Source organism: Trachypithecus francoisi, unplaced genomic scaffold (genome assembly GCF_009764315.1).
Source record: "Trachypithecus francoisi isolate TF-2019V2 unplaced genomic scaffold, Tfra_2.0 Lachesis_group10, whole genome shotgun sequence".
Classification (NCBI taxonomy): domain Eukaryota; kingdom Metazoa; phylum Chordata; class Mammalia; order Primates; family Cercopithecidae; genus Trachypithecus; species Trachypithecus francoisi.
The window spans coordinates 39,500,943-39,513,475 of NW_022681455.1; the positions used below are offsets into that span (position 1 = coordinate 39,500,943).

Here is a 12,533-nt window from a genome sequence, read left to right on the forward strand (position 1 = left end):
GATATTATACAGTCACTACTAAATTGATAGCCTTTAGGGAGTTTTGAGAAGGAAGGCAGCTCAAGACGCAGCTGTGGATCACAATGTCAGAGAAAAAACAAGCTACCTGAGGAGACAGTGGCAACCTGAACTTTAAACATGTGGGCTGACTGGTTTGCAGTTCACAAATACAGCTTTTGTTTGTTCTCTGCAGGCCAATTACATGTGTGCCTCTCGGCATCTTACTCTTGCCTCGGGGTCCGGAGGCAGGCTGTGGCCCAGTTTGGGAGTGGAGCTGAGTCACCATCCTGTGCAGACAGGGCAAATTCATGCCATGCTCCTGCCTCCTGCCTCCTGGACTCACTGAAGGGCTCCTTGGGGACTGCAAATTCCATCTGATTTCATTTCTCCCTAAGAAAAATGCACTCACTCATATCCTAAATTTCCAGAAACTAGTGTCCTTCAGGGTTACCTCAGAAATTTTAAATGTTAAAAATTTAAATTTTAAATTTTAAATGCACAAGTTCCACCTTCCTCCTCCTTAGTCCTAACCGGTGTCTGAGATGTCGTGATGGCAGGCTACTCCCTGAGGTCAAGCACCGTGAGGGCTTATTCAGTAATGCGGCTGAGTCTCAATGACCCACTCACCTGGGCCCCTTGGATCAGAGCGCAATTTGAAAGACAGGTGGCCAGGAGATGGGTCCTACTTTGCTATTTGCATAAAGTGAAGACTGGCATTGGCTTTTTAGGCATCACGTAATTAACTATGTTCTTGGTAGCAGTGGAAGCTTGAATCTCAATATTGATGTGAGTTCTACTTATTATTTTCTGGAAAAACCAAAGGTTTGCTTGTCCAGATCTTCTCCTAGCATATCTGGACCCTTTGAGCATGAATTATAAGCGGACATCCTCTCTGGGCAGATCAGTGACAGCCCTCACTTGGTCGGCCCTTGGATCTTGGGCAGGAAACACCTGTGCAGCTTCTAAGGCAGCTCCCAACCTGCCTGATCTTCAGAATGTGGCCAATTTGTTCCACCAACATACATGACTGCGCCACAGTTATGGGGAATTTGTAGTTATTTCCATTGTACTCAGAGTGAAAATCTAAGTGTATTAGTATAGTCCATTGGTGCCTTCCATCATTAGTCTATTTCATTAATGTTGGAATGGTTTTATTTTGGTTTACAGAGTAAGATTTTTTTAAGAGCAAAACTTTTGATTATTTCTTAGGGAGAAGCAGTTTATAAAAGGTCTCTCTTATCCCTCCAAGGATGAAAACAGACCACTGAGTTCCTTGAGGTTAAGAGGATGCTGACGAATTGGCCCCAGCTCCACTGAAGTCAGCTTCCTCTTTCCCCTCCTTCTCCCCTTCAAGCCAGGTAGACTATCACTGCCTGCTGTCTGGGACTGGGCTGCCCCTCAGCCGAGTGTCTGCCTTCCTGCCTGAAGGAGATCAGCCTAGAATCAATTTCCTTATTGGGTTGGGTGACTGGACCCTCTGAGAATCAGATAAGCTATGGATGGACCTTATCTTCAGAAAAATACAAACATTCCTAACTTCCAGTTTTTCTCATGCGGTTTTAGGATGTTCAGGAATCCAGGTCAAGAAAGGGGTTTGAAATCTTTTTTTGTGCCAGCGATCTTCTGGCAGTCTGATGACCTTGCAGGACCCCCTCTTAGGATAATAATTTGGTGCATAAAGTAAAATACACAGGCTTTTAAGATAAACCAATTAGATTGAAATAGTTATCAGAATTGTAAAACCTTTTGTGATACAGAAATCTGTATGTGCTTTTATATCAATGTATTAAATAAAAAGATCTAATGGTGAGTCTGTAATTTTGTACTGATGAGCACAAAAGATACTTTACAACGTCTGCCCCTCTGTTGTGACATGAAAGCCTCTGTGACTTCCACTGGGTTCATCATTGAAGTGGTGCTAAATTTCAGTTAGAGGTTAGTAAAAAGAGAGGAGCATTTCTCCCCTATCAAGATCCTGGACCTTAGGTCAAGAACCTCTGAGACACAAGGATTCTGAGTGTGGCTTGTTGGGTGTGGCTCTGGGTCTGGCTGCCTCAGCCCCTTCTGTCTCAGGCCACAGAGGGGCTCCTGTTTACCGACTGAGACAAACTGAGGCTATCGTGACTTTCATATTCTGTTAGAAAAATTAAAGGGGGCACTCACAGTGGCTTCTGTCCGGTCCTCACTTGTAGGGGGAGAAAAGGGGGTAGTAAGAGAGACCAGCGGGCCAGCTGTGAGCCAGGAACTGCTGCCTTCTCCAGCACAGAGGTGAGGCACAGGGATCGCCTCTGTGAAGCTACCCTGGGCCTGGGAGATGGGTCTCTGTGGTATCTTTTAGTTTGGGATGAAAAAAACACTGTCCTCTTACTTTAAAAAGGATTTGAGGCTGGGTGTGGTGGCTCACCACCTGTCATCCCAGCACTTTGGGAGGCTGAGGTGGGTGGATCACTTGAGGTCAGGAGTTCGAAAACAGCCTAGCTAATGTGGTAAAACCCCATCTCTACTAAAATCACAAAAATTGGCTGGGCATGATGGCATGCACCTGTAGTCCCAGTTACATGGGAAGCTGAGGCAGGGGATTTGCTTGAACCCGGGAGGTGGAGGTTGCAGTGAGCTGAGATCGCGCCACTGCACTCCAGCCTGGGCAACAGAGTGAGACTCTGTCTCAAAACAAAAACAAACAAACAAAAAAATCCCAAATGAACAACAACAACAACAACAAAAAAAACCCACGAGAATTCGAGACACATTTTACTGAGTTGCCTCTTGCCTTAACTTCACCTTTGCAGGGGTACTCACCTAAGTGGGGAGCCCCTCTGTGGCAGCCTCCACCCTGGGAGGGCACGATGGCTTGTTTTTGCTTCTTATCCTCCCAGTGGCTTACTGAATGATGCTAAAATATCGTACCTCTGCCAAAATGCTAAGTAGAAGCTTTGGGAGGTATAAGAGTGTCTCACCATACTTGAAACAGGAAATGACGTCTCACTGTAACCGGGAAGTTGTGATTAGCTGAGCTACTGCTGAAAAACACCAGGGAAAAGCACAACTCTCTGATTGGGATGCTGGAGCTCAGGTCTGTCTGAGGATGAAAAGTTCAAGTTCTAGACAAAAGAAAGTACTTTTCCTGCTGGGTGGTGGGAGGAATCACATAATTCCTAGGGAAGGCTCTCAAAGCAGCTTCCTTGGCAGGGGCTCTCCTGAAATTGGGCTTCATGGCCATTTGGAGGCACATCATGACCTGATTTTCACCAGGAAAATGGTTTCTGAAAGAGGCTCACAGAATATCATCTGCTTACCAATTTTACTTCTTGCTTCATTTATACTTTCTCCCAGGGCCTTGGCTTCAGAAAATCTGGAAGGGAAAAAAAATGAAAATTGTAGTTTTTCTGTTCATCCTACATGATATTTTAAAAATAATAGATTTCTGAGAGGCCACTAATATATGATGAAACTTTATTGAAAGACACAAAAGAAAAATCTAAATAAGTAAAATATATTAGGCTTAAAAATAGAGAGAAAATTGGTATTAATTATAGGTATTGTTAATTTTTACTCTATCCAGCACAGAATTTGTATTCTCATATTCTCTCATTTATGGCTTTTAATTTACATTGTTTCATGATGTAAGGATATCAGAATAAAGCCTGGCTGTAAGGTTTCTGTACTGTGTTCTATTGATTATGATACCAAGATCTTATAACCAAAGAATATATACTTAAATAACTTTTTTCTGATTATAAAATAATATATCAGAGGTTATAAAACTATGGCTGGTTATGAGACAAATCCGGCCTGCTGCCTGTTTCTGTAAATAAAGTTGTCCTGGAACACCGCCACCCCGATTCACTGGCGCATTGTGTGTGGCTGCTTTCATGCTACAAGACAGAGTCGACTAGATGTGATGGAGACTACGCAGCCTATGGCACTGAAAATATCTTCGACCTGGCCCTTTATAAAAGAAATTTGCTGATTCCTGTTATATACCATTATTAAACCAGATTTTGAAAATATGAAAACAAGAAAAAAATTCCCAAGTACTCCTCTACCCAGAAATAAGCACATTTGATACAAGTATCCACCCAGTCTTTTATAGAGCCAGTATTTATAGGGTTGGGATCATACTGCAGATATGATTTTGTGCCCTGATTTTTTTTTTTTTTCACTTAGAAGTCCTTCCCTATATTATGAGACACTTACCTTTGATGGCTGCATGCTAGTCTACCAGATAGTTGTGCTAATGTTTAGTGAGTGATTCCTTTATGTTTCTGGCCTATGTTTATGAGACACCCATGATGAGCCAACTATGTGCTAGAGAAGCAGACAGGACATGGCCTAAGTGAGAACATGTAGTTCAGTCCCTATACATAGTGGGCTCTCATGAAATGTTAGTTGCTTTCCCTCCCCTCCTTTCTGCCATGAAGTTAAAGAGACAATTGAAAGCCTATGAAAGCAAGCACCTAATATATGGCTGAATTAAACGACTGTGCCTTGGAGGGTGCTAGTCATGCCATTAGAGTTTGACGAGGGAGTGACCTGTCCATGAGTGAGTGGAGAGCCGTCAGGAAAGCTTCACGTACAAGGTGGGAGTGACCTGGGTTTTGTGGGAATGACCTGGGTTTTGTGGATCCAGAGGAGTTTTTAGAAAATGTTTTATTATGAAAATTTCCAAATATACACAAAATAGAATAGTAGAATGAACCCTAACATACCCAGCATCATATTTTATTAATTGTCCAGTTTTATTTCAACGATTTCCCCTCCCGCCTCTTCTCTTCTCACCTCCCACTCTCTAATATCCCGGCAAATCCCAGATATCCTATTGCTTTATCCTCGAACACTTTAGTTGCCTGGGATTGTGTTGGAGGAAGTGAGCAGAGGAGGGCATTCCAGGCAGGGGAACAACATAAGCAAAGGCCAGAGTGCCACGACTGCTCTGTGTTGGATGGAAAAGAAGTGTGAATTATGTCATTGCTATTTTCCAACTCTGTCTGCTTGGCCTGGGACTGCAGACAGGAGATTTTCAGGGAAGGGGACTAAACTTTTTCTCAATGTTAGCTTCTTGGGACTCTGCCCCTGGCTCCCTTATTAAGGCTGGTCATGCTCATCGTAGATTATGTATGTCCTCTCCTCAGCGATGGCCTGTCACCTTCCAGGGAGAAGTACAGTTCCACTTGATGCAATTCAGACATTTACATGATTCACAGGTCACTGTGCTGGGCTCTGTGGGCTCACATGGCCTCTGCTGCTGGGCAGGGATAAGGCGACATTTGCTGCAGGCCATTCAGAAGATGAGGACCATCTTCAACTCTCCACTCTGCCAAGGGAGGGCCTATGACCATTTCATCCCTGCTCTGTCCATCCCCAGTACCTAGGATTTATAGGATCTGACAGTCACACTTTGCTCAATGAGTGACTCCTCCCATTTCCTGTTCCATAGACTTCTAGAAGCTTTAGACTCTTTGGAATAAGGAAAATACAAGAGCAAGGGTGCAAAACTGCTGAAATTCACACCAATGCTAGAAGAAACCAGAGTACAGATAGAAAAGGAAGATAACACAAGCAGAAGAGGGACTTTCTACTGCAGTGCTGCCCAGAGAAGCCCTGACAGACCTGGGATGGAGTTCCCCAGCCTTGGCGGTGCCCAGATGTGTCTGGGGGGCCTGGCAGAGGGAGCCGCTGAGTGCTGTGGTCAGCCCTCTCCAAAGAGCCGCCCTGCTCCAGAGCTGGCAGCAACTGTGGGGAAAGCCACGAGCTGTTCCTCTCTTGCTGTTGCAGCCCAGTCCTGAGCTAAAAAGGGCTTCCCCACTGGAGAGGTGTGGTCTGAGGGCTGTGCAGTCTTCATGAGACCATTTTCCCATCACTCTGAAAGTTGTCACCACTCCAGGCCACCCCACCCACATGTGTTCCTGATCCCTGGTTGTCAAGACAAACTCTGACAGGCCCAACCCTGAGTGTGGAGAGGGAAAGAGCAAGTGTCAAGGGAGGTGGGAGAGATGAGAAGGCTAAGGACTTGGTTAGGAAAGATGTGAGAAAGAGGGTGACCCCATCAGTGCTGCCATGTTCTTCCTGGCCCACCTGTACCTCCACACCTCTCCAGCCAGCCCCAGTCTCCCTCCCTTCTCACTTGCTCCCTTTCCTCCTGCCCTTCTGTCTGAATTCTGCTCACCTAAACTTCACCAGGGGGAGTTTCCTGCCTCCTGATTTTCTAAAAGCACATCCTCATCCATGAGATGGCCAGAAGCCAACTTCTGGCCAAGGAGACATTGCACCCCTGTACAATATCCTAAGGTGCTGCTCGCTGCTGAGGAGATGTGGCCTATGCTGATGAGGCTGCACCTTGATGAGGGGCAGGGAGGTTGTGTAACTCAGCCAGGACCACTGACGACCGCCTGAGGGTTTCTTTCTACTGGTGCCAAAGCATTCCTATTAGGGCATCATTAGTTGTGTGGCTGACTTTGGGAAATGGAAGGTAGCTGGGTGCAGTTCCAGTGTGGATGCAGGCAGGCTGCTGTGTCACCTGCACACAAAATCCTGTGCAGGGGCAGGGGCTAGGCTTGGAAGGGAGAAGGAATGCAATGCTCTGGTGTTCTACTAGCCTGGCTTCCCGTAACACCCAGCCTCCTCCTCTATGGCTCCCACTGTGTGCCAGGCAGGTACTCACAGACCCTGGGGGAAATGCTCAGTCATTGGCTTCCAAGGGCCCTGGCTCTTCTGTCTTTTTCCCCCTCTCTCTGGCACCTCCTTTTCAGTCTCCTTTGCTGACGTGTTCTGCAGCCTGTTCCTTGAATGTTGATAATCCACAGGATTTTGTCCTAGGCCCACTCCTCACTTTCCCTGCTCCCTATAGGCATTCCCTTTATGCCAGCGTGTCCTTGGCTATCTCAACTGACATCTCTCAAATTTCCATCTCAGCCCTGCTTTAGTTCCTGACTCAGGTATCCAACAGCCTGTTTGATACCTTGAAGATAATTAAAATCGACTGTACCCAAAAAGAACTAATCACCTGCCCTGAACACCTCCCCTGTTCTTCCTGTTGTTCCTGTCTCAATGCATGGCGTCATCACTTACGGATGGCTCATGTCAGTAACCTGCATGCCACCCTTTGCCCCTGTCTCTGTTAGCGCCTTCCCTCAATCCTGGAGTTTCAGCCATTCTCCATCCTCGATGTCTATCAGAGCATTCCAGTTAGCTCCACCTGCCTGAGAGCAGAATGCTATCATCTCTCTCCCAGATTCTTGCAGCCACTGCTTGCTCCTTCCCCTGCATTTGCGCTGCCTGTCCGCAGGCAGGCTAGTCCCCACACTTTAGCCTAAGTGATTCTTCTTAACGCAAACCTGGTCCTGTTACTCCCCTGCTCAAAACTCCCCAGTGCTTCCCAGTGACCTCGGGAGAAAGTCCAAATTCCCTAACAGAGTGAAGTAGACTCTTCATGCTCTGGCTCCTGCTGCCTTCTCCAGCTTCTTCTTTTCATCTCCCACAACCTTCCCAGGCTGGCCTGAATCTCAGTTTCATCAAGTGTCACACTATCTCTCATCTTGGGGATGTCCCCTTTACTTGGAGCCTGTCTTTTCCCCTGGCTAATTTCTGCCTAACCCCTCAGTTTCCACAGTGATGTCTCCTCCTCTGGATAGCTCTCCAGGACTGTGCAGGTCTACAATGCGTGACACCCCCAGGTGCTCCCCAGCACCCTGCACTTCTGCCATCGTAGGCAGACGGCATACTATATGTGAACTGCCTGTTTACTTGTTTGTTTTCCTTTCAATACGGTAAGCTCCATGAGGACAGCAACCACATCTGCTTAATTCACTCTTATCTCTGGGGCTTAGAACAGGGGCTTTTACCTAGTAAGCATTCCATAAATATTTGTAGACTAAAAGAAGATAAGCATGTGAGCAAGTGTGTGTGCAAAGGCAATGTGTGCAAGTGAAGAGCACTGAATTGGAAGTCAGAGTAGGACCAAATGCCTACCTCACCTCTTAGCAGCTGGGTCTCAGGCTCTTCATTTCTAGGATTAGAAAGAGATGCCTGTCAGGGCTGGGTTGATGTGGAAAGAGCATGCATGCAAATGTGTTTTGTGTGTCATAAATTCATTATGACCATGGCCTGGCAGTGTAGGAACCCCCAGTAGGGAATGTGATGGACTGTGAGGTGGGAATGTGTGTTGGAAGCAGTAACCACAGACAATAGTTTGTCTCAGCAAACCAAAGGATTAGAAGGGATCTCTGCAAGTCAATGGTCAAGGACACTTGAGATGGTTGCTGAGTTTCTCGTCTTCAATGGGAATAAAAAGGATGGGGGAATTGAGGGAGAATCTGACGTTAACTTCCAAGACCAGTTCCAGAAAGAATCCCATCCTGCTATGGGGTGTGTCCGGCAGAGATACTCATCATGACTGGGGAAGCAGCTGGCTCTGCCCCACACACCATTCACTAGGGATCATGGGCAGTGGCTGCTTTTACCCATGGGCCAAAGAGACGGGCTGATGTTCATCAGCCACTCAGTCCCCATGAGCCTCTGCACCCAGATGCCCTGTCATGCCAGTTGAGATTGCTTCCTGAGGATGGTGGGCAAATATGTGTTTGAGGGCAAAGGGCTCCTACTATATCTTTCCTACTTTTCTTGTCTAGAACAACTAACTTAATATGTTACTTTTTCATAGTGTGAACATCCAATACCCTTCCCTGTCAGAGAGGAGGACAGAAGACTGGACCTATATTTTGCCATTTTTTTCCTCCATAAACTTGTACCTTGTACCCTGACTGCCTCCACTTTACTGTGATGAAGATCCACCCTTTGTTCCCCTTATGCTTTCTAAAACATGACAGTATTCCTTTTCTGTTTCATCTCTCCAGCGATGGCCTCCCGCTCTTGCCTCCAATTGATCAGCTCCTCCTCTGACTCTCTAGAAGCCTGCTGCACCCTCCTGCTTCTCGGAAGCTGTAAGTCTTCTCCAGCCATTTTCTTGGCTGCCAAGATTTCTCAAAGTCAATTTCAAATTGTCATTCACAAACAAAAAAAGTGTTTTTTGGGTACCTGTGTTTTTTTTTTTTTTTTTTTGTGGCCAGCACTGCTTTTAAAATTGTGGAGAGGCTGAGAAGATTTTAATCTAATCTCTGCTCTCAGAGTTTATCATTTTAGTTCAGCAGAAAAGATGTAAATACAAAAGAAAAAAAGGAAAAATCATAAAGGTTAAAATGAAAGTCTAATGGGGGCCAGGAAACTCCTCCTCGCCATGGGAGTTACCTCCTGATGGTGCCACATGGTTTCTCTCCGCCCTCGGTCCGGTTTTCCTGTTGGTTTTAGATGGCTGTTCGATTCTACGTCAGAAGGACTCAACTGAGTGAAGGGGTGCTTTGCTTTGTTTAGTTTACATTTTCTTTTTTCTTTTGCATTTTATGAGTATTTATTACCTTTTATTTGCTTTTAAAGAAATGTAATGCACCTTCTTTTGTAAACTTTAATAGAGCATTTTATTTTATTTTATTTTTTATATATTTTTTTTATATACTTTAAGTTCTAGGGTACATGTGCATAACGTGCAGATTTGTTACATATGTATACTTGTGCCATGTTGGTGTGCTGCACCCATCAACTCGTCAGCACCCATCAATTCATCATTTATATCAGGTATAACTCCCAATGCAATCCCTCCCCCCTCCCCCCTCCCCATGATAGGCCCCGGTGTGTGATGTTCCCCTTCCTGAGTCCAAGTGATCTCATTGCTCAGTTCCCACCTATGAGTGAGAACATGCGGTGTTTGGTTTTCTGTTCTTGTGATAGTTTGCTAAGAATGATGGTTTCCAGCTGCATCCATGTCCCTACAAAGGACGCAAACTCATCCTTTTTTATGGCTGCATAATATTCCATGGTGTATATGTGCCACATTTTCTTTATCCAGTCTGTCACAGATGGACATTTGGGTTGATTCCAAGTCTTTGCTATTGTGAATAGTGCCGCAATAAACATACGTGTGCATGTGTCTTTATAGCAGCATGATTTATAATCCTTTGGGTATATACCCAGTAGTGGGATGGCTGGGTCATATGGTACATCTAGTTCTAGATCCTTGAGGAATCGCCATACTGTTTTCCATAATGGTTGAACTAGTTTACAATCCCACCAACAGTGTAAAAGTGTTCCTATTTCTCCACATCCTCTCCAGCACCTGTTGTTGCCTGACTTTTTAATGATTGCCATTCTAACTGGTGTGAGATGGTATCTCATTGTGGTTTTGATTTGCATTTCTCTGATGGCCAGTGATGATGAGCATTTTTTCATGTGTCTGTTGGCTGTATGAATGTCTTCTTTTGAGAAATGTCTGTTCATATCCTTTGCCCACTTTTTGATGGGGTTGTTTGTTTTTTTCTTGTAAATTTGTTTGAGTTCTTTGTAGATTCTGGATATTAGCCCTTTGTCAGATGAGTAGATTACAAAAATTTTCTCCCATTCTGTAGGTTGCCTGTTCACTCTGATGGTAGTTTCTTTTGCTGTGCAGAAGCTCTTTAGTTTAATCATATCCCATTTGTCAATTTTGGCTTTTGCTGCCATTGCTTTTGGTGTTTTAGACATGAAGTCCTCGCCCATGCCCATGTCCTGAATGGTACTACCTAGGTTTTCTTCTAGGGTTTTTATGGTATTAGGTCTAACATTTAAGTCTCTAATCCATCTTGAATTAATTTTCATATAAGGAGTAAGGAAAGGATCCAGTTTCAGCTTTCTACTTATGGTTAGTCAATTTTCCCAGCACCATTTATTAAATAGGGAATCCTTTCCCCATTTCTTGTTTCTCTCAGGTTTGTCAAAGATCAGATGGCTGTAGATGTGTGGTATTATTTCTGAGGACTCTGTTCTGTTCCATTGGTCTATATCTCTGTTGTGGTACCAGTACCATGCTGTTTTGGTTACTGTGGCCTTGTAGTATAGTTTGAAGTCAGGTAGGGTGATGCCTCCAGCTTTGTTCTTTTGACTTAGAATTGTCTTGGCAATGCGGGCTCTTTTTTGGTTCCATATGAACTTTAAAGCTGTTTTTTCCAATTCTGTGAAGAAACTCATTGGTAGCTTGATGGGGATGGCATTGAATCTATAAATAACCTTGGGCAGTATGGCCATTTTCACAATATTGATTCTTCCTAGCCATGAGCATGGTATGTTCTTCCATTTGTTAGTGTCCTCTTTTATTTCACTGAGCAGTGGTTTGTAGTTCTCCTTGAAGAGGTCCTTACATCCCTTGTAAGTTGGATTCCTAGGTATTTTATTCTCTTTGAAGCAATTGTGAATGGAAGTTCATTCCTGATTTGGCTCTCTGTTTGTCTGTTACTGGTGTATAAGAATGCTTGTGATTTTTGCACATTGATTTTGTATCCTGAGACTTTACTGAAGTTGCTTATCAGCTTAAGGAGATTTTGGGCTGAGACAGGGGTTTTCTAAATATACAATCATGTCATCTGCAAACAGGGACAATTTGACTTCTTCTTTTCCTAACTGGATACCCTTTATTTCTTTCTCTTGCCTGATTGCCCTAGCCAGAACTTCCAACACTATGTTGAATAGGAGTGGTGAGAGAGGGCATCCCTGTCTTGTGCCAGTTTTCAAAGGGAATTTTTCCAGTTTTTGCCCATTCAGTATGATATTGGCTGTGGGTTTGTCATAAATAGCTCTTATTATTTTGAGGTACGTTCCATCAATACCGAATTTATTGAGCGTTTTTAGCATAAAGTTGAATTTTGTCACAAGCCTTTTCTGCATCTATTGAGATAATCATGTGGTTCTTGTCTTTGGTTCTGTTTATATGCTGGATTACGATTATTGATTTGCGAATGTTGAACCAGCCTTGCATCCCAGGGATGAAGCCCACTTGATCATGGTGGATAAGCTTTTTGATGTGCTGCTGAATCCGGTTTGCCAGTATTTTACTGAGGATTTTTGCATCGATGTTCATCAGGGATATTGGTCTAAAATTCTCTTTTTTTGTTGTGTCTCTGCCAGGCTTTGGTATTGGGATGACGTTGGCCTCATAAAATGAGTTAGGGAGGATTCCTTCTTTTTCAATTGATTGGAAGAGTTTCAGAAGGAATGGTACCATCTCCTCTTTGTACCTCTGGTAGAATTCAGCTGTGAATCCATCTGGTCCTGGACTTTTTTTGGTTGGTAGGCTATTAATTATTGCCTCAATTTCAGAGCCTGCTATTGGTCTATTCAGGGATTCAACTTCTTCCTGGTTTAGTCTTGGAAGAGTGTAAGTGTCCAGGAAATTATCCATTTCTTCTAGATTTTCTAGTTGATTTGCGTAGAGGTGTTATAGTATTCTCTGATGGTAGTTTGTATTTCTGTGGGGTCCGTGGTGATATCCCCTTTATCATTTTTTATTGCATCTATTTGATTCTTCTCTCTTTTCTTTTTTATTAGTCTTGCTAGCGGTCTGTCAATTTTGTTGATTTTTTCAAAAAACAACTCCTGGATTCATTGATTTTTTGGAGGGTTTTTTGTGTCTCTATCTCCTTCAGTTCTGCTCTGATCTTAGTTATTTCTTGCCT

General features: G+C 44.1%; 1 protein-coding gene across 2 annotated transcripts in view; it reads right to left on the reverse strand.

The window, feature by feature from the left end:
* KIF6 (kinesin family member 6) overlaps positions 1 to 12,533 on the reverse strand; it is a 382,690-nt gene that overhangs the window by 81,123 nt on the left and 289,034 nt on the right. For both annotated transcript variants that reach the window (XM_033217053.1, XM_033217051.1), the window contains one exon: positions 3,297 to 3,352. In XM_033217053.1, coding sequence (XP_033072944.1) covers positions 3,297 to 3,352 — 56 coding nt within the window. The remainder of the gene's footprint in view (positions 1 to 3,296; positions 3,353 to 12,533) is intronic.